This window comes from Camelus bactrianus, chromosome 3 (genome assembly GCF_048773025.1).
Source record: "Camelus bactrianus isolate YW-2024 breed Bactrian camel chromosome 3, ASM4877302v1, whole genome shotgun sequence".
NCBI classification, from domain to species: domain Eukaryota; kingdom Metazoa; phylum Chordata; class Mammalia; order Artiodactyla; family Camelidae; genus Camelus; species Camelus bactrianus.
In genome coordinates this window covers 13,412,065-13,434,051 of record NC_133541.1, presented here as the reverse complement: position 1 = coordinate 13,434,051, position 21,987 = coordinate 13,412,065, and the positions used below count along the sequence as shown (strand labels likewise).

At 41.2% G+C, this 21,987-nt stretch overlaps 1 protein-coding gene across 1 annotated transcript in view; it reads left to right on the top strand.

Annotated features, from left to right (window-relative positions):
* The first annotated feature begins 11,663 nt into the window (after positions 1-11,663).
* The window catches only part of MARCHF11 (membrane associated ring-CH-type finger 11), a 105,310-nt gene continuing 94,986 nt past the window's right edge, over positions 11,664-21,987 (top strand). Inside the window, exons 1-2 of the mRNA XM_074353957.1 lie at positions 11,664-12,677; positions 13,870-14,025. Coding sequence (XP_074210058.1) covers positions 12,126-12,677; positions 13,870-14,025 — 708 coding nt within the window. The 5' untranslated portion in view covers positions 11,664-12,125. The remainder of the gene's footprint in view (positions 12,678-13,869; positions 14,026-21,987) is intronic.

Below are 21,987 nucleotides of genomic sequence, written 5' to 3'. Positions count from 1 at the left end.
GGAAGAAAGGAAGAAAGGAAGAAAGAGAAAGGGCCTAGAGTGTGGGCTGGACCCAGGGATTTGCTTCTAACAAATAGAATACAATATAAGTGGTGGACTATCACTTCCTAGAGGAGTTTAAATAGTCTGACTTCCCTCTTGCTGGATTCTTTCTCTCTGGCTCTTCTCATTTGCTCAGTTGATGTAGCAAGCTGCCATGCTGAGCTGCTCCACCCAGCTTTAGGTACCTACATAGTTTTGGGGGAAGCTGAGATCAAGGGTCTATCTCAACAAGCAAAGCCAGCAGCTGTTGAGAATCTCAAAGTTCAAGGCAGAGCCATCTGGAACATTCAAGAAAAATATAGACCCCTGTTGCGTAAGAGGAGAGTGAAGATGAGGAAGTCAATGAAACAGATGTAGACATTAGGGACATAATAGATCTGGTCGTGTCACAAGCAAATGCATTAAGAGCAAAGGCAGCCCAAGTCCTGGGGGACAGCATTCATAACATTGTAAGTGTTAGCATGGAGTTAACAATGTAACCATCTGAAAATGAGCACTTATTTATTTTGGTGTTTCAAAAAAGTAACTGCAGTTTGGTTTTACATTTATACTGTTTAATTCCACTGCGGCTTCAGTTTTGTACTGCTTGGCCCATGGAATCTACTTTAGTGATTTTTTTTTTCTTTAGGAAATAAATAGAAAAATGCAAAGATAAATGTCTGTATTGATGCATATACAAACATTATTGATAACAGCCCTTGCCCTTCCCTTCTCCCACAAAAACAACAAAACAAAACAAAACACAAAGATAAACAAAACAGAAAAAAGAGAAAAGAATAGGCAATAACCAAAATATCCTAGCAGAAAATAAATGAACGGGACATCCATGTAATACATAGTGCCGTCTTGCCATTAAAAAGTATATTTTAGAAGGATATAGAAAAAAAGATCAAAATATACTCTGTAAAGTAGAACTCCCATAATGTTTGAGAGGACTAGAAGGTTTAATTAATTAACTAAAGAAAATCTTTCTGATGAGTGTGCATTCCTGAAGACTAGCTTGTAGAGAAGATTTCTTATGATGTTAAGGGTGCTCTCATTATATTAAGGGTGTTCTTGGTCCTTATGTCCCCTCCTATTGGTCAATGAATAACATATATGTAAGGGAGGAAATATATTTTCTCTCTACCCTTCTGGGTTCTTGGCTGAAAACTCCCTCTAGTAAAAGATTAGCAGGAGAAGAACAAACAGAAATAGAATGACACGTTTACCCCTGTCCCCAGGTGAGATACCCAGGAAAACTAATTCCCTGGAAATGGCCCAAATCACCACCTTAAATACCATCTTCAGCTAAAGACAAAAGAAAGATGTTGGGGGTGGGGGTTGCAGTTACTGGAGGTGTCAAAAGCATAGTAAACAAGAGTAAGATTGCTTTGCAGGGTTAGATCATTGCCTTCTCGACTGAGAAGAGTTCCTAGAGATTTAGAATCATCCTTTGCCTCCTAGTTCAGAGAGGGAAACACCCTTAAAAATGGAGATTTCCCTTATAGATGTAAATGTCTCTTACAAAGAGTAAATTCTTCATTTTCAGAGCTTTCCCTAAGTCTGATATTTCTTAAAAATAATCAGCTCAAGATAATCCCTATGCCAAAGAGACATCTTATGGGGTGGCATATTCTGCTCCTCTTCATAAATAAATGATAATATTTGAAAAATGTAATTAATATCATGTTAAATGTTTTTTTTTTGTCTGTTTAAGAATTACTAACAGGATCTCATTAATGATTGGGGATTTCTCTTGCATCTTTTTGTTTTTAAGCTCACTTTATTAGGATAACACTTTTCAATAATCATTGGACTTTTTTCTTATTATCATTAACACCTCTCCTAGAAATACAGGTATCATTCTCATCACTATCATCAAAATATTTACTGTTGTTTAGTAGAATGCCTTTTATTTTGGGAGTTTTAAAATCTAAATTAACAGAAGTCGATCATGTTTAAAGTCTCATTTTTAACTTCCATAAAGCTAATCTCAAAACCAAAATATCCTTTGAAATCAGTGGGAAGTCTGTTCACTGAGCTTTGGAAAAGATAAAAAATAAGCTGAAAGAAAGTGACTGTCACCAGTTACCTCATGTCCATGCATTACTTTAATCTATTTTAAATTAGACATTTATTTTAAGGATATGTTCTTGTATAATGCATAACCTATTCAATCAGTCTTTGGACAGTGTCCTCTTTTCTTAATTGTTTCTATTTCTTCCAAGATTTAAAAAAATTCTAATATTTAACCTTTCATTTTTTTTTAAATTCTGAAAAAAAATCCTTCTTTGTACAGTTTATTATTACCTTTTTAGCATTGCTTTAAAAAATTTTAAAACTATTTCTCCTTTACTCAGATCTTGAGGAAAATTCTACTATTAGCCAGGGTGGGGGTTCTCTACCTTGGCACTATTAAATTTTGTGGCCAGATAACTCTGTTGTGGGGGCTGTTCTGTGTATTGTACAATATTCAGCAGCATCCTTGGCCTCTACCCAACTCCAGGCCAGAAGCAGTGCCCTACTAGTTGTGATAACAAAAATGGCCTCCAGTCGTGGACAAGTGTCCCCTGGAGATGGGGAGCAGAAGGGGCAAAGTTGCTCCCTGCTGAGAAACACAGAGTTAGGGTGTTTTAGGCTTGTGTTTCTATTTTCAATCATGATTTATGAATGAATTATTCTCTGAAGCATTACAGTGAATAGGCCTTTTACAGCAGGATTTCTTTTTTTTCAGTCAGTGTACAGATAAGGATGTGAAAATTAATAGAGGGAAACCTCATTAAAATGGAATCGGAGACTAGAAGGGAGAGCTGTCATGCATGTACCACTGGACGTCAATATAGATCCCAATAGGAAGAGACATACCTGTGTCTCTGGCAGGAAGTGACACTACTTTACTACCACCAGCAGGAGGAATAAAGATTTTCTCCTTTCCTGGCAACAGCTCAGCCAATGAGAGACTGTCACAACTCAGCCAGTGAAAAGCCACTGCACTTCAAACCCCCAGTTTCCTCCAATGAACTTTTTATTTATAACAGCCCCTTCCAACTTCCCTTTCTGCTCTATAAAAGAGTTTCCTCTCCTTTGCTTTACCAGACTTGCATGTGGTTCTCCATAGTTGCATATCCTGAATTGCAATTCTTTGCTGCTCCCGAATAAACTGCTGGTAAAATAACTGGCTGTTTTATTGTTTTAGGTTAATGTTCCACCAGGGAATGCAATACTTACTCCACTCAATGCCTACCCCACACCCTCTGCCCCACTCCTGTTATTTTTTCTCTGCCAGTAGCATCAAAAAACAATTTTGAAAGCATGTGATTATGACATTTCATGATATCAATCTCAGAAAGTCAGGCATATAACACCCCCATCCCCTGTCTTTTCCTGCTAAGCTCCATGTCACCAAATTAAGACTTAAGTGTATCTTCAGCTCTTCCAGAAATGAAATTTTAAACCAGCCCATCAGGGATCACCTAATCAGCACTAGTCAGGTAATCTGCCTGGTAGCCCCCAGCCGTCCCCTAAAGGAAAGTAACTTTGCAATAACCAATCCACTTTTTTTAACCTGGTATCACTTCCCTGTCCCTGCTCCCTTCTGCTTATAAAGTCTTCCATTTTGCACAGATCCTTGAAGCTCCTTTCCATCTGTCAGATTGAATACTGCACCATTTGAATCAATTTTTACTCAAATAAGCGCTTAAAATTTTTAACAGGCCTCAGTCTATCTTTTAACACTGCACTCTCGTGTCCATTACAACACTATTCACAATAGCCAAGATAGGGAAACCACCTAAGTGTTTAAAAAACTTCATTTTTCTCTTGTTCATTTCATAACACTTTTTTGAATACCCATTACTTATCAATGCATTTTTACTAAGCACTGGGGACAAACTATACATTTTATATATAAAAAATGATCTGGCCTCAAGTAACTTGTGATCTGCCGGTTGGAGAAAGGTGGAGCAAGTAAGAGGGAGACGCAAGCGGCGCATGCTCACAAGGGAACAGCGCGGTTGAATCCGGGCAGGGCCAGGGTGGGGGGGTGGAGCTGCCCCAAGGAGTATAAGGAGACTTTCCCAAATGGTTATTTCAAGTAGTGAAAATTCGTAATTAACCCTATTGGAAGGGAATCTTATGAACGCATGTCTCATCATGCTTTACTTAATCAACACACACAGTTCAGGCTGTAAACTTTTTTTGAATGTTCACATCCTTTACTACAAGTACCAATGATTGTGCAAGTGTAAAAGCAGACAGACCTCCAGCGGCTTTCTACACTGCGCATAGAGCTATCTGCTTTTACATAAACTCTTCCTGAGGAGATTTTAAAATTAGTGGGTCTGATTCTGTGCGAGGAGGGCAGAACATTAGCTGTTGTTTCCCGAAGCTGCTCTTCTGCTTACATTTCCAAGTTTGTTATTTGTAATTTGCTGTGGACAGAGAAATTAGGTAAATATGTTTATAAGGATTATATTTAAAATCAAATAAAACAGATCGAGTGGTTTCACCTGATGGGAAAGTGGAAGCATTTGTAAGTAGATTTTTATGCAGTTGTGCGTGGGGTGGGCTGCAGTGGATTTTGGAGGCCGATTTGCTTATTTCCTGGTTCTGAGGTGGTTCTGGTTGCATATGATGCCTTATAGTGATATTTTTCCAACAGAAAGTATGCGTCTCTTCCAGTATTTCAGTATATAGTAGGTTCACTTTTATCCTACTTATCACCATCTTCATTTTTTATGACTTTGAATCATATCCTGTCTCATCCGTCCTTGTCTCTATAGTCCTCACACTGAAGTCTGATATCTACAGAAGTTCTCTATCCTCTTGGGTTAGTTGCTGACATGAGGCACACCTGGCACACTCCTATCTAGCCTTCAAAGCCCAGCTCAAATGACTCACTCTGAGAAACATTTTCTTAGGTTGAATCATCTTTCTCATGCAGAATTGTCTATATTTGTATTTCTAAAACACTTCAATCCTCCTACTATAACTCTTAGTCTATGTAACTTGTTTATATCTATGTACTTATCTTCTCAGTTGGAATATGGCTTTTTTGAGGTCAGGTTCACCCATGTCTCAAAATGCATTACCAAAAGTTGTCACTTTCAGAAAGAGATGGTGTTTCATGGTTTGCACTCAATCCCTCTTTGATGATATTCATTATTTGTGGGATTCCCCTACCCAATCGTTCACTCATTCCCTCAGCCACCCCCCTACACACCAGCATATTGAGCTCATGCCTATAACATCAAAGATTATTCTTCTTTAACTGTATGTAGTTATGCCCACTTATTTAAAACTTCCTGCATTTAAGAAACCTTGCAGATAGCTGCGGTTTATAACTCTTGGTTTTGCATTTCTGGGTATCTGTTGGTGAGCAGTTTCATGTTGTTGGCTTAGCCGGGCAGGGCTAAGTTCAGGACTTCAGTTTCACGGGAGGAAGGAGTTGACAAGTACTATAAAGTGTAAGGGCTAGATGTCAAATTCCACAATCTGGGGAGAGCAGGCATCTACTTGTATCTGTCAAGCAGTCATTCCCCTGGGAACATTTCTCTTCCTTTGAGGAGGTGCTGTTTACCTGTAACAACTGTAACTAGGCTGAAGGTAACTTCGGTGACTGGTCAGCAGCTCACCAAAGCAGACTGAGTCAATCACAATCCTTTCCTGAAAACTTTAAAGTCTGATGGATTGAAGTAGAACTGGGGGTGGGCTATAAAATTTGTGATTTGGGGTAAACATGGAATTGTCTCCTCTTCTTGCCTGAATAAGGACTTTTCTAAGGCAGAGGGAAACAGACCAGTGTTCCTAATCTAGGCAGAAGCCCTGGGGAAAAATCAGAGACTCCAGGACTCTTTGGGTAGAGCAATAAGGATTCAGGCTGGTACCCTACTGAAGCCAAGCTCCAGCTAGCATCCTTGCATGTTTCTTGCTGCATCTCCACTCATCTCAGAATGGTGGTGAAACTGATCAGGTCCCAGGTGAGTGAGTTAAGTATCCTGAGGGAGAGTAGGCAGGGGAAAGGAGAAGAGAATGGACAGTCAGTGTTTTACTGAACTTATTAATCTTGGATTGATCTTAGGGACTCTGAATCCTTTATTCATACAAGGATTTGTCTCTGTCTAGCAAGTTCTCTGTCTAGTATATAAACTAATTTACCGCTGTCCATCCAAACATCATGGAAGCATAGCTACCTTTAAGTTGTTATTGGTATGAAACTCTGTTAGTAACTTTTAACAAGTAAATAATATTTCTCTTGAATTGAGATTTGTATTAATATTTACTCATTTAGTGCACGTTTATTGAGCTGTCACTAATGTCAGTCATTATAGTATATGCAAATAAAAGGTTCACTTAAACAGATAGGTTCAAAGTCCAAGTAGCTCACAATCTAACACAAGAGGAAAAAAAACCCACACATATAAGTGAATACTGAACCACAATGGAAGGCATAATACAACAGAGGTCACAAAACCATATTTAATATGTGAATTTGGTAGAAAAATAGAAGATTTTGGGCCGAGGGGAACCAGGACCAGCTTTATTCAAGAGCTTTCCAAAGCTCGAGTGGCCCTATCGGGTCACAGTGATTCAATTGCATTCCAGATGTCAGTCAGGCTTAGGATATCCAGTGTACCCAGTGATTCAGCATACCTCTGTGCCTTCAACCTGTCAGATAAAATGCCCTTCTGCATTTCCCAGTTTCAAGGTAGGGAGACTAAGGGTAAAAGTAATGCTTGGTTATATTTTCTAATATTTAAAAATTCAATATGATCCTTTACAAAGCCAACGTGACTTTAAGATGTTCTTTTATTGTTCTGAAGGTCTCAAAGCATTTTGGGGGAGGTGTTTTTGGTAGGAATTAGGAAGCTAATTATCTCATAACTTCAATAGTACTTGTATGCAGAGTTTAGTTATCTGTGTGCTTTCAGAGCTCACCAAGTTCTTAGAGAAATGCCAGGTCAAAGGACGTTGGTGAGGATTAAGGCATCTAGTAAGGGTAGAGAGAGGACTGGCCCATCAGCTTAGATACAGAAGCCTTTATGAGTGGAAGAGCCAGCGGGGTAGGGGAGAGTGGAGAGATGCAAAGGCAAAGGTAGAAAGGTTGAAGGAAAGTATGGTCTCAAACTTACAGGTAGAACTGACAGATGCTAGAATGCAGTGTAGTATAAACAAATGAGGAGCATGATGGGTGATCAGTGAGACCAGTCAGACATGGAGACCATCCACCCACACTCCTTCACTTTCCCTTAAGACCAATGGTGTGCATTTTCAAATTTCTGATGACTTCACTGAACATGAGATCAAGGTCAACCAAGACTTTAATTTCACTTATACATGGTAGAAAATGACAGATTAGTCAGTGAATACAAATTACTTCTTAGTACAGAACAGAATCATTTTAATTTGGTTAAGCAATGAAAAAAAATTGCATTGCATGGCGTGCACCAGAGTGCTGTGACTGCTCCCTCCCTTGTCCTACAGATTGCATTCCCACCTGGAAATTAGGGTTTCACCAGCTGCACAGTGCCTTAAACACACAAACTGATTAATAATTATCTGCTTGATTGCCTGAATTATTCATATAATTATTCAAAAGTACTAACTGACCACAACTCTGACCAGGCACTGTTCTAGGCACTGGGGACAGAGCAGTGAATGAAATAGTCTCCAGTCAAGCCAGTGTTCCAGAGGAAGATGTTAAATGAGAAAAAAAAGCAAACAAAATACACACAATATGTAAATATATCATGTTGAAAAGTAAATCAGTATGAAAAAGAGTAAAACTGGGCAAAGGTTAGAGTTAAAATGGGAGTGGAGGATTCTACTTCAGATAGGAAGGTTAAGGAAGGTCTTTTTGATGAGGTGCCTCAGAGCAGAGATCTGAGTGAAGCAAGGAAGTACGCCGTGACACCTGGAGGAAGAATGAGGAAGGAGTGTACCTGGGGAGGGGCTAGGAGGTCAGTGTGGTAGGAATGAATACTGAGGACCAGGGAGAGAGTGGTGGAGAGGATATAGAGATGTCTTTATAGGCATAGCCAGGAGCTAGACTGAGGATTTGTAGGACATGCTCAGATTTTTGATATTGCACCAAATGTGATGGGAACTGTGGATGGGTACTGAGCAGGCGGTTGACCAGATTGGATTTAATTTGACTAGGCTTATCCTGGCTGCTGTAGGGGGCAGATTCAAGAGTAAGAAGCAGGGAGACTAGAGGCTATTTTGATGACCCTGGTGCACCATGGTGGTTTGAGCTGAGATGCTGGGGGCAGAGGTGAAAAGCAGTAGTAAAACTTGAAGTATATTTTGAAAGCACATTTGAAAGAATTTTTTGACAGACCAAATATATGATATGAATAATTTAAGTCAAGGGATAACGATAAGGATTTTGACTTAAGTACCTGGATGAATGAGCAGCTGGTTTATTGGCATAATGAAGAAGGGAATAAGCAGGTTTAAGGGTGTCGTTTGCTCTTGGGCTGGGTTAGTTCGAAACAGCTCTTAGATAATCTTAAGTTGTGTAGTCACAGAGGTGATTTGACACAGAAGTCTGGAATTCAGTGCAGAGGTTAGAATAGGACATACAAATTGTGGACTTTTCTGCACATGGCATTGTGTCATATGGTGCTGACTTCAGAATTGCTTCAGTTCTGCTGTATAACAAAGCAATACTCTGCACCAAGAGCTCACAACAGACAGACTGCATTTGACTATCCTCTTAACAAATCACCCTCCCACTCATACTACATAACCTTGCTTAATTTCTTTTCTCTCGGATACTTGAAGACAACTGAGAATTCTGTGTCTTGTATTCAGTGGCCACAGAGATTAACGAGTGCACCCTAAAGTACCAACGGAACGATTTTGGAACACCTCTAAGAGTTGAGATTAAGCAATTTTAAATTAAGCAGTTTTAAAGAGCTCTCCAGGATAACTCTCCTATTATTAACCCTCCTATCGGAGGGCACATCAAGGTCATCACACCTAATCTAGCTTCAAGGTCATTCTGAAACAACTCTGACATAGTGAGGCCTGGATTGTTTTCTACTTAATATCCCTGAGGTGACTTCAGGGGATATCTCCAGGATGTGGTCATTAGGGAAGTTCAAGGAAAATATTCTATAGGTATCTGTTAAGATCACCAAAGAACTTTTGGCGACGTAATTGCCTGGGGCCCTCCCACCTCCCCTCCATCCTTGGATTCAAGTCTAGAGACTCCTGAGTTTGCATGTTCATAATGAAACACCTCTTTTGGCAAAGGGGACATTTCCCTCTGTGCATGTATGAGTGGGTCAGGTGGGGAGAAGGGAGACAAAAGAATGGAGGCTTTTCAAGCATTTGTCATATTATTTATATCTTTCCCATTTATGTAGGTTAAAGCAGGTTGGATGTGCCTTTCGGTCTTCACTCACACTGATAGAATTGCCTCTCCCTTCATCCATTCTTCAGTCGGTGGCTGCATGTAGGCTATTGGATGGCTGCCAGTGGCTGCGGGTGCCCTGTTGTTCTTTATGTGATTTCTGTGTCTCTCGGTCAGCTCTTCCACACAAGTGCCAGCCGCTGAGAATGGTTCATCCGTTCTGTGTTCCCACTGTTCTATATTAACAGTTCTATACTTTTATGGCAGAGGATGCAGCCACAGTTACAAAGGTGTTTTCCCTTGATCCATTGAAGACTCACTGAGTTAACTGAAGGTCATAAACTAGTTTCCCTTTTTCAAGGAGAGGTCAGCTTTGGCGGTCACACACGCTAGGAAATAATTTTTGTGTGGCTACTCACCATATCAAGGACAGTTAATTTTCTCTTACTGGAGTTTCTTTTCAGAAACAATCAGCTGAGAGGACACATCTAGCATTGTGGCCGTATCCTCTTCCATCCATGTTATTTTGCTGTCTGAGTGACTGTGCATTGTTTATCCAGAACTGACAGCTTTTATGCTGTCCTTCAAATACTAATGTTCATTATCATACTTGGTAGAACTGTATTAGTTGTAAATTGAATTATTTAGGGGATTTTAAAAAACCAATTTAGATACCTTTTAATTCAAGAATTTAAAATCAAGGCTTATGATTATCTTAAGACTATGGCAATATACAATCTTGTGCAATGTCATTTTGATGGTGAAGACTGAAAATGAAAGCATTATCTACAACCACATTTCTTCAATGTGATAAGTTCCTAGGGCATTCAGGGATTACTATTATTCTTTTTAAATGTGCTTGCTGCCTGCCACTCTGTTACCAAAAATAAGCTAGCCTGAGAGGGCTAAGTGTTAGAAGACATTCCTGGGAACTATTTCATCCGGAGCCATTTGTAACAAAGCTTTCTTGACTTCTTTTATACTACCTCTTTCTCTACTTGCCAATGGAAACAATTTCTGTCAAAAAAGCTGGACTTTTTTTCAAACCAGATTTATTTCTTACTGCCAAAATGTATTATGAAAAAATTAATTTATGCTGGTAGTTTATCTTAACCATTTAAGAACATCAAACACACCATAGTACAAAATTGTTTTAGGAGGCAGGAGGGTGGTTTGGGAAAAAAATAATCATCTGATGTTTGAGTGGGAAAATATGAAGTCAAGAGCTCAAAAGTTCTTTGTTAATAGTTCTGTGACCTTGAACAAGTTACTTTGCCTATATGATCCTGGCTCTTCAGCTCTGAAATGCAGCCAAGAATACCGCCCCAAAAGCGAGCTTGTTGTGTCAAAGACATCAAAGGGTTACACTAGTGAAAATCACCAGTGATTTTGGATAGACACACTGCAGTGTATAAATCCAGTGCTCTATGATTTTACAGTGTACGATTTTGGAAACTACTGCACGGTTTTCCATCTAGTTCTCTGCAGGTAAGGTAGCTAGCTTATTTTAGAAAAGAATTGAGGGGACTGTTGCCCTGCCAGATGATGAGTCCTAGAGAGGTTTTGCGGAGTGGAGTTATAGAGAAACTGCCTGGCTTCCGGGTGCGAAAAACTGAGATCCAAGGTTGCAGCAACTTCTGCAGGAGAGGTGTCATAAGTCACCTCTTATAAGGCAAGGGTGAAAGTGACAAGCCGCTACAGGACGTGACACCATGGTTCACTAGGAGGAACCACTCCAGGAAATGATATGTACCGTGTCACCAGAATATTTACAGATAAACCCGGATACTCACTGCAGGAGGGAGGGGGCGAGGAGGGCGGAGGGAGGACGCAGGTTCCAAAGACTTCTGCTTTTGGGGCTCTAGAGGATCAGTGAGAGTGCCCTTGAAGCAGAGGGCTCAGAGGGCTGGAAGTGATCAGCTGGGAGCGTCATTTGGTCCCCAGCGCCCGGCGGGCTCTTTTCCTTGCCGAGGGTTAGCCGGCTCGGGTGCGCCCGGGGCACCAGGCTCGCTAACCCCGCTCCCACGCGGGTCTTGGCTTCCATCATCCCGGCCCCATCCTGCCCAGCGCCGCCGCCTCCCACTTGTCCACCCAGTAACGGTTTCTGGACCCGCGACCTCCAACCCCTCCCCCCACCATCCAACTCACGAGAGCCGCAGTGCCGCGCGGTCAGGAGAGGGGCAATCCGCCCCGGAACCGACGTGAACGGCCCCGGGGCGGGGTCGGTGGAGGCGGCGGAGGGATTCCCCCCACCTCCCAATTCCGGTCGGTCGTCTCCGCAACTCACCCGGGGTTTGCACCCGCCCCCTGCACATCACCCCTCCCTCCGAACGACCCTCCGCTCCTCCCCACCCACCCCGCTCCAGCTCCCCCAAAGACCTCCTCCTCCGGCCCACCCTCCTCCTCTGCGCTGCTTCTCCCCCCTTTCCCCAGTCCCCCTGTCCCCTCCATCGGCCCCCTCAGCGTCGCGGCTCTCACGCGCCGCGGGATTCGGCGCCGCCTCCATCAGAGCCGAGCCGGTGGCTCCGCGGAGCAGCAGCCTCTGCCGCCGCTGCCGCTGGGCCCTCCTGTCCCCTCCCCGTCCCGCCCCTCAGCCCCAGGCGCCCCAGTCCCCTCTCCCCACCCTCCTCCCTCCCTCCCTGCCTCCTTCCCTCCTCTTTCCTCCCGCCCCCTCCGCTCCCCCTTCGCCGGCAGCCCGAGCCCGGCCCGCCACCCGGGCTGGCAGGAGGGCAGCGGCGGCACCATGAGCTTTGAGGGCGGCCACAGCGGCAGTCGGCGCCACGGGGCAGAGAGCCGGGACTCCGAGCCGCCCCCTTCGCCTCCCCCGCAGCCGCCGCCTCCGCCGCCGGGAGAGCCGGCCTCGGTCCCCGCGGCCCCGCGCTACCTGCCGCCGCTGCCCGCGCCGCCCGCGTCCCCCGAGCGCCCTGCGGGGCCCGACGAGCCGCCAGCCGAGGTGGTCCCGCGGCACAGGGGCGCGGAGGAGCTGCCGCAGCCACCGCCGCTGCCCCTGCCGCCGGCGGGGCAGGAGGTGTCGGCGGCTGGCGACTTCGGGGAAGGTCCGAGGCGCCTTCCGGAGGCGGCTGTCCCTGAGGCGGCAGCTGGGAAGGGCGACCCGGGGGAAGCTGAGGCCGGCGCGGGCGGGGAGGGCGAGCGGAGGGGCGCCGGCGACCAGCCCGAGACGCGCTCGGTATGTAGCAGCCGCAGCAGCAGCAGCGGCGGTGGAGATCAGCGCGCCGGGCACCAGCACCAGCACCACCAGCCCATCTGCAAGATCTGCTTCCAGGGCGCCGAGCAGGTAAGGCCCGGCGGGACCCCGTGGCAGGGGGCGGTGGGCTCCGGTCGGGGCTGGGCTGGCTCCCTCTCGCGCTGCCGACCTTTCAGCACCACGGACAGCGCCCACAGCTCAGTTCTCCGCTGAGTCCTTGAGTGGCGGCTGCTGTGTGTTTCTTTTTTCTTTTCTGTGAAGGCGAATAAAAATGTCCCGGTGGCGAACACAGTGTTTAATTTGGTGTACACTTCTTTTTCTACCTAGTTTTGCAGTTACACATTCCTCAGGTGCTTTAATGATAATGCTATAAGTACTTTTTTTTTTTTGTAAATTGCTAAATGGATTTTGGCTTATACATAGAAACAAACCTATAGTCCTTTATTTACAAGTGTATCGTGAAGCAGATAGCCTTAGGGTACAAACTGGAGGTGAGTCACGTCAAAACTAAAAAGTGCAGAGTCTTTCTTTCCTTTTTGTAAATTTTGGTGACAGTCTCACTGATGTGAGAAGAATGTTACACTTTTCATAAGAGAAATAAAAATATACTTTGACCTTGTGAAAGAAAGCCTATTTTTTGCCAACAATGTACTTTATATTTTATTAGAAACACAATTCTAAAATTATAAGCTCCATTAGAGTTGCATGCGAACTTATATTCGAGTAATCATGGAAATAACACGATAATACATCTCTCACAAAATGTGTGGTCTGAGAAAACATTAGGTTTAATATACTTATAAGTAAGGAAATTGCATAAGAATATGCAGGCTTTCAGGAATATAGTGCCCTAAGTCAATATTTATGATGCTACATTTAGAAAAAATAAAAGCATAATGCTATTGCAAGCTACTTTCTGGGACGGCATGCATTTCTTCTTTAGCAATGATCAAGAATAACTGCAGAGGAAATGCATCTGACCATCCACTTAAAAGTTATTAAAGAGATTTAATAGTACAGCTTTCCCCCAAGGGTATTTGGAGCTATATCTTGCAGACATTTTGTATGTTGGTAGAACATTTATGTCATAACTCTAAGTAGTATCTTTGAAATAGTTTTAAGACTTTAGTTTCATTCCCATCAGAGGTATAAAAATTTAATTTCATTTTCTAAGATAGAATCTGATGCTTGTATCCTTCTGAGTAAATGACTTTGAAAGAAAAGAAAGCAAGGGTTGGATTTGTTTTAGCTAAATAATGATACTGAGTTGTTTCCTTTTCAGGGGGAGCTGTTAAACCCCTGCCGATGCGATGGGTCAGTTCGGTATACACATCAGCTGTGCTTGCTAAAGTGGATTAGTGAGAGAGGTTCTTGGACCTGTGAACTCTGCTGTTACAGATACCATGTCATAGCCATTAAAATGAAACAACCTTGCCAGGTAAACATTTGTGACATTTTTCCCCCTGAAATAATTTTGCTAAACATGAGTGCACTTGAGCTCAGTTATTACTAAGGATATTTACATATGCTACTTAAGACATTTTATGCGAATTACAGTAAAACCAAGATTTAGAATTTGTAGAGATGTGCTTTGAGAAATCTGTGACACTTTTATCTGAGAAACTCAAAAGCCGTTTTATTCAAATGGTTTCCTTTATCAATTTGTTTTTTATTGATGAAACTATCCTCATCTTTGTTTCTAAAAGGTCAAGTTAGTAAAATGTCTTATACCCCAATTAAGTCAATTTTTTAAATTAGAAATGTTACACAATTAATTCTAGTCATATTTTGTTAATTTAAGCAGTAGAGCCCTAAATGACTCCATTTATGGAAAATGGATTCAAGTAAAGCAAAATGTTACTAGTCTGGAAACTGAGATTGAACCTACTAGTTCTGAACATTCTTTTCACTTAACTAGGCTTTCTTTTTCATGTGAGGTTTTTTCACAGTTAAATTTTAGCTACTTTCATTCATTGCTCTGTTCAACTACATAGTGGATGCAGAAGTATTCCGAACAGTTACTCTCAATAATATTACTGAAATTGTACATACTCTTAAAACTTTTTGTATATAATCACATAATAACACAATGCCCATAAGTGTACTAAAACCCTTGGGAAATAGGCTTTTGTGTTTGTTTGCTTATTTGTTTGTATGGTGGAACTGATTCAGGTCCTTGGAATAGACTGGTGGAATGTAAGATAAAAAATACTAAGAATGACACCTTAAACTAAAGCAGAATAATGTATAATTGATGAGATCGGATAATGACATGGGGCTGAAGTTTAGTAGCCATAAAAAAGTAGGTTCAAAACACAGAGACAAAGGAGCTAATGGGAGGAAAAAGAAGAGAGACTTGAACAGTTAGGAGGGGAAGAAAGTAATAAAGTCTAATGTTCCATGTTTCTATTTAAATTACCAAATTTAGTTTGCATTGAGCAATATAAAATAGGTGAAATTGTTAGTAATTTCAGAAGGAACCTGGAAGCTGAATTAATAATTTAAATTTCATAGTTTTTAATGTGTGCATCCTTCATACAGTTTGCAATTAATTTGCATCTCTGATAGTCATCATTTAAGGCATGATTAGCAGGCATGAAATGAAAGTATGAAATTTCTCAAGCTGACCTAAGGCTTACAAATAATTTGGAAAGAAGGCAAATAACTAATGTGGATGAGTGATGTTATCATGCCGAAGACAGGCAAGAACCTGACACATGTTCTCAGAACCTCTAATTGATTGAACTACTTGAATATCAATTTATAGATCCATCATAGTTGTCTTGAAAACCAGATGGAACCATGTTCAAATAGCAGGACATGAGGAGTATAATTGAAGCTACAATAATTTTATAAATAGAGATATGAGATGGGAAATGGAGAACTTTGAGTTTCCAGTGAAAAGCCCCATTGGAAGTGCTGTGACCAGTCTATTTCAGTTCAAGAGCTGAAATAGATTGCTAAATATTTCAGAACCTCTAACTTATGGCCACTAAATATTAATTCATTTGGGATGATTCATTTTGAAGTAAGTAGAAATAGGTCCTTGAGTAATTTTAAAACAGAGAAGAGATTAAAGTTTGGGGCAAAAAGTACTATTTACTAATTCTAATCTTACAGCAACATGAATTGATTACTACTATACTCTATTTCATTTTAAAAAGACAATCAATAATTATTTTAAGAAAAGCAGTTCCCCACAGTGTGTATAAGATATGACCAAAAATTCAAAAGAAAAAAGCTACTAAAGTTTAAAAACTAACCTGGTATTGTGACACATTCAGGATTCATTTTATTATGACATTTGCAAACGTTGTCGTAACCTGTGGCCTAATCTGTTTGCTCCAGTGAACTACAAAATAATATTCAGAAGCAAAGCTGATATGAGTATGATGATGATAGTTCAGATCATGCCTGAGAAAATAACTTTCCAGGACCACATTATATGCATATAAATATCAGTATTCTTAACGTACAGAAATCAGTTATAAGGTTCCCAAAGCGCAGATTGTTATATATATGAATAGTTTATCTTCAGATAAACTTTGACTAATTGTCTGGCACTTCCGTTATTGATGACCCAATAACTGGGCACTTACTCTGATTTTTGGTTTTCTCCTTTGCTGGTATGAGGCCAATCAGATTTAGCATTGATCACATTCATGCTTTAATGGCACGGCAGAGATGCATTTCCTCAAACAGGAATGGTGTTATGGCCTTCCCTTCACTTTCCATATCCCTTTGTTCTAAGTATAGAGCCTTCCCATAGATATGGTTCCTTGGACGCAGAGCAGAATAAAGACTGAATGATAACATTGAGAGAAAACATTTACCCAAAGTTACTTTGTGCCAGGCACTGTTCTGAGTGCTTTATACATAATGCTACTGATATTTAATCTTCAAAACAAACCTATGAGATAGAGAATATTATTATCTCTATTTTATACAAAGTGAAACTGAGGCACAGAAGAGTTAAGTAACTTCTACTGCATACATCTCTATATAGTAGAAGGCAAAGCCAGGATGCATAGTCTGGGTCTAGGGTCCGCAATCTTAGCCACTCTGCCCTAGTTGGAAACTGTTCTCAGCTCCATCATAGCCATCCTGAAGTTTCTGGGCCTATCACAACTTATCCTGTGTTATGCTGAGTCAAGCAGGGTTTCAGCCCTTGTATTGTTGTATAACAAGCTCCTTAAAATACTTAATGGTTTAAAACAACTATCGTTTATTATCTCTTAAGAGTCTACCTGTTGATTGAGATCAGTTAAGAGGTTCTTTTCCACATGTGGTGTCATTCTGGAGCTGTACTCATCCATCAGTTTGACTGGACTGGAACAGCCAAGAATGGCTCACTCATTCTACTTGTTGTTTGTGCTGGCTGTTGGCTGGAAGCTCGTTGAGGCTGCCAGCTGGTACCTCACTTCTCTTTATATGTGACTTGGATGTCTCACAATATGATGGCTGGTTTCCAAGAGTGTGAAAGTGGAAGCTGTAGATCTCTTAAGGCCCAGCTTTGGCTCAGCAGACATGGTTTTATGTCTGCTGAATTCCTTTGATTCACGTAAGTCAAAGGACCAACCAGATTCAAGAGAGGGAAAAATAGACTCCACCTCTAGAATCTGCCCTTCTTTAAAGAGGATGGACACCTTTAATCTACCATGGGAGAGAGCCTCTAAAATGGCACTATCAACTTACCCTGGTCTCTGCATTTGGTCCTCATCAGGTCCAAATCAGTCAACAGCACCACAATTTCTTCTCTCCCAGGGCTCAGAAATAAAGAAGGTTAAAAAAAATGTATGGGAGTTTACTCTATCAGTGGTGCTTGATACATATCCTCAAGAACTTTCAGAAGTGATTATTAACATGATGCACCTCTTGGTGTTTAGAGGGACAAGGGGACAGAGAAGGAACGGAGCAGCTAATCAGGAAGCAGGTGTGCATGAGGGAAATATGTTGCAATGAGTCTAAAACCTTAGCTTTCCTTGTTTTTCTCATTGAGATTAGATTTTTTTGAGAATCTGTGTCTAAACCTTCCCATTTTGTGAGATTTTTAGTGATGCTCAGCAACATGACCCAGTAGAAAACTGATGATGTAGCCTATATATTTAAACCTTAATTACTGTATCATCAGCAGTAGGAGTTAATTAAGACATTAGAAGTAATTAACATGCATTTACCTTTCTACCTACTTACAGAATCTCTTTTATTGATTAACATATTCAAGATGATGCATTAATGTTATCTTAAGAGTAAAAGCTAATTTTGTTTTGAATCTCATAGTATGGTATAAAATTAGTGGAATCTAAGAACACATAAGACCAAATTTATTTTGAGATGTTGGTGATATTCTAAACTAATTAAGCTAGTATATTCAAGTTTATGAATGCTTTCAGTACTTTTTCAAGAGATAGAAGTGTTTGAAGAGATAACATTTACTAGATAAAGTATTGTATGGGAAACTTTAAACTTGTTATAAGAAATGGGCTATAAAATCTAAACATAGAAAAACTGAATGTTAATGGAAGGCAATAGCTATGCTACCTTGGAAGAGTGGCTCAACTATTTCTGCCTCAGGCAACTCATCTATAAAAAATAACAGTGGCACCGATTTTACACACACTTTGAGGTTTAAATACATATATACATATGAAGTACTTAGAGTAGTGCTAGCACGTAGTAGGTGCCATTTTAATGTTGGCTCTGATTATTTTTACCTGTTTTGTCATTTAACAGATGGGGACCTTCATTAGCTCACAGCAACAGTGCTTACAGGTCCCCGTTGTTTCCTTCAGTCTGTTGCCACCAAAATGAAATTAATGACTCTTCTTTCCATGTCATTCTTTGCCTCTGTCTTTTTACTCCCTGCTTTTTGTAGGAGAGCCCACCTGGGTTTCTGACCAAATTTGTTATTGATAATAAAGAATGCATCTGCATATTAACAAGTCAGATGTAATAAGATATAATGATCTCAGCACATGGGAACATATTTATTCTCCAGGTGTCCCTCCCCCTGGGTCTTTATTGAAGTCTGCTCATAATCAGAGTCATGAGATGCTTTTGATGAGGCCAAAGCACAGGACAGTGCTATTCAGCATTGTCATTGGGCACCCATGTGTGTTTGTGCTTTGGAGAGACCCCTGTTGGTTGGGGGGGGGTGTGAGCAGAAGAAGCCCCAGAGCTCCCTGAGTGGCAATCACAAAGGCACAGGCAGGTGGCTGAGCATCAATCACAGCGAACAGTGGGATCCCTCTGCTTTCCTTCCTCCTCTGTTGCTCGGAGCACCAGGGGAAAGTATTGGCAGAGGACTTGAGGAGTAGGGATGGAGACTTGCATGGGGGCCACCTTCCTCCGCATATAATAATAGGGCCCTGGCCATTTTCCGCTCGCCTCTAACACTTGTGTTTGTATTCCCCTTGCTGCTTTTCCTTAAAGCTCATATGATGGGCTGTCAGGAACAAGTCTTCTTACAGCAGTGAGAAGACTGGAGGGTCTCCTAGGAAGAAGGAGGACTTTGAGAGTCTTTTTTATTTTTATCCATAGTCTTAAAACCCTGGGATTTATCATGATAGTTTGGAATTAGAGAGGAAGTTGGCACCAGGTAGGTTCATCTTGGCTATGTTTCTAAGGTACAGCTTCTGGAGCTATAGAACGTTTGCAAAACGTTTAGAACTTTAATGAACTTCTTGAGGACCTTGTGATCATTATTTTACTAAATGGGGCTCTGTCCTGAAAGAGGTGTTTCTTCCTTCAGAAGTGATTAAGTTGTTCCCATGATGTCACTAATGCAGTAGAAGAAGCTGACGAATTATCATTGAAAACTGACTGTGATTTTGAAAACGTATTAAGAAAACATCAGAGCATGAATTTTATCAGCATTCTTGCTGTCATTTGAAATACTTCAGGTATTCGCATTTTATGGATTAAAAATGTCTGCAGGCATACAGCCTGGTTGAAGTGGCAAAGCCACCCCATTTCTTTTACTTTTTCTCTAACTGTTGCTCTTATTAACATTCTCTGTAGGTTTAATAGTAAATAACAGGCAGAGGGGAAGCTTTTTATCAGCATGCCTGAATAACTGAGAAACAATGGAAAAGTGTAATATTTAAATGCATGTACTGACATATTTTATAGATAATTAAAAATGTCTAAATAAACTAAGAACACATCATGAGGCAACCCCCGGCCTTTGAAATTATTTTTATTTCATTTGCTGACTAATTCTTAAAACACTCAAGTCTGCATTTTATTCACTAGAACAGATTAATGATCCTCTAGTGAATAAAATATAGAAATTGCACTTTGTCTCCTACTATAGCCATCTTATTTACTGTATAGGCCATGTGTATGGTGATTTTACAGTTTGCTTCAAAGCCAGGTGGTCCTGAGACGGTAGTAAAAAGAGACGGAGGCCACTGAGGGCATTGTGGGCTGGTGTTTGCTTTTATCCTTTACGGAGAGAGGATTGAGGCTGATGTGGTCCTGATGGGTGGTGCTCTCCAGAACTTTCTTCCCCACATGGATCTGCTTTTCTACATTTTTCTAGCTCTTTTTAAGTGTATTTTCCTTTTGACACCTTTCTCTTTTTTGCTTTCTTGATGCCTCTAATCAGCTGCCCATAGAAGAAAGAACATTTTGAGTGGGACAGATTTTTAGAACATATTATGTAACACAGTTCAATGTAGCTTAATATTGATTTTCTTGGTCACTTCATGGGCATTCAGTGAATATTGTGACATGAATGAATGAATGAAATGAGTGTTCTGGTCAGGTAGAGAGAACCAGCATGTTCACATTTCTGCCGTGAGAATATGACTTAAGGAAATCAAGCTGCATTTATCTCCCACACATTAGCCATCCACTGGCTATCATTTTTAAACCTGTTCTTAGATTGATCTGATAATCTGATTCTGAATCTGCCTGGGAAAAATATGTTCCATTCTTCAGACCATAGGAAAAAGTCTTAAGAGCAGGATCTATTTTTAAAAGTCTAGAATGAAAGAAAAAAAAGCTTCCAGTGAGACATATCTGCTCTTTTCAAAAAATATAATGTCATGAAAAAAGACTCCTTGAATGTGAAATTACCCATGTGTGACACACTTACTTTCTTGAGGTTGTCACTGGTTGAAGGAATTCATCTAGCATTTGTTCAGAGAATTTGAATAATTTGTAGGAAGTTTTACTGTATGATCATGGATAAAGATGAACCGCTTAGAATGTCTACTGGGTATCTTTTTTTTGGTATGAAATCTGCCACCTGGCTGAAAGCAAGGTGACATTTTTTTTTTTTTTCCGGATGAGCAGTTTGTACAGTTGTAACAGAACTTCAGAAATGATTTTCCACTGGAGAGTGCAGTATTCCAACGCAGGGAGATGCAGCCAGAGAACAGGCTATTTCTCCTTTACTCATTTCCTGCTTTGCCTTGGTGTGTGGCTTTGCTGTGATGTGACTGATGTTTGCTGAAGGGATTGGAACAAAGGAAACTCAGCTTCGTTCTATTTTTGGACCTTCTAAGAGTAGAGCTGGAGGACTCCGAGGGCAATGCTGGAGTGCTTCCGACCCTTCAGAGCAGCAGGGAGTGGACGAGATAATCACCTACAATTACAAGTAAATGGATGGCAGACACGGAGGACTGGGCCAAGAAAAACTGCACTGTGCCTTGTGCTTTCTGGATCCTTGGCTCTTTGAGCATCCTCCCGGTGCCCATAACTCATCATTCAACAGCTGCTCTTATGATTTAGCCAAATGAAGTCCCACAGAAGTAGAGGTGGACTGGAAACAGTTGTGTTGGGAAGGCATTACAAATACCTAGAAGCATGTCCGTGTAGGTGAAGTCCACAGGAGAACTTATGGAGGAGACATTTCTTATTCAGTCCTCCTTTTAGGGGTGGTATGTTCTGAAAGCTGCTTTCTGAAAATCTGTTTTTTTTCTCCAGTTGTCATCTCTTCAACATAGTTCACTTTGCTGGTGACACCTGGGCAGTGTACCCCTAACAGAGGAACAGAGTTCCTTTGCCCTAATGCGCCTTTTGGTTTCACTTCTCATTTTGGTATGCTAATTATGTGCAAGTGGCCAAGGCTTAATTTGGGCCCAGGGGACCCTCCCCATGTGCGTGAAGCTCTTGTTTCAGGAGCCCTCTGGGCACGCCTTTGTTATATATGGACTTGCAGTTGTGCCCTGACACTGATGTGTCATGACTCTGAAGTGCAAAATAGTTCAAATAAACAAGGAACTATTTCAAGAAATTTACACAGGCTCCTTTGGTTGTTTAGACTATTTAAAAAAAAAAAAGATTTGAAGAAGGATAACATCTCTCACAAATATTAGAGGATTTTACTTGTATCCTTGTGAAAGAATATTCCAGAAGCCACCAGAGGTGCATGCTCGTTTCTCTTCCCCAC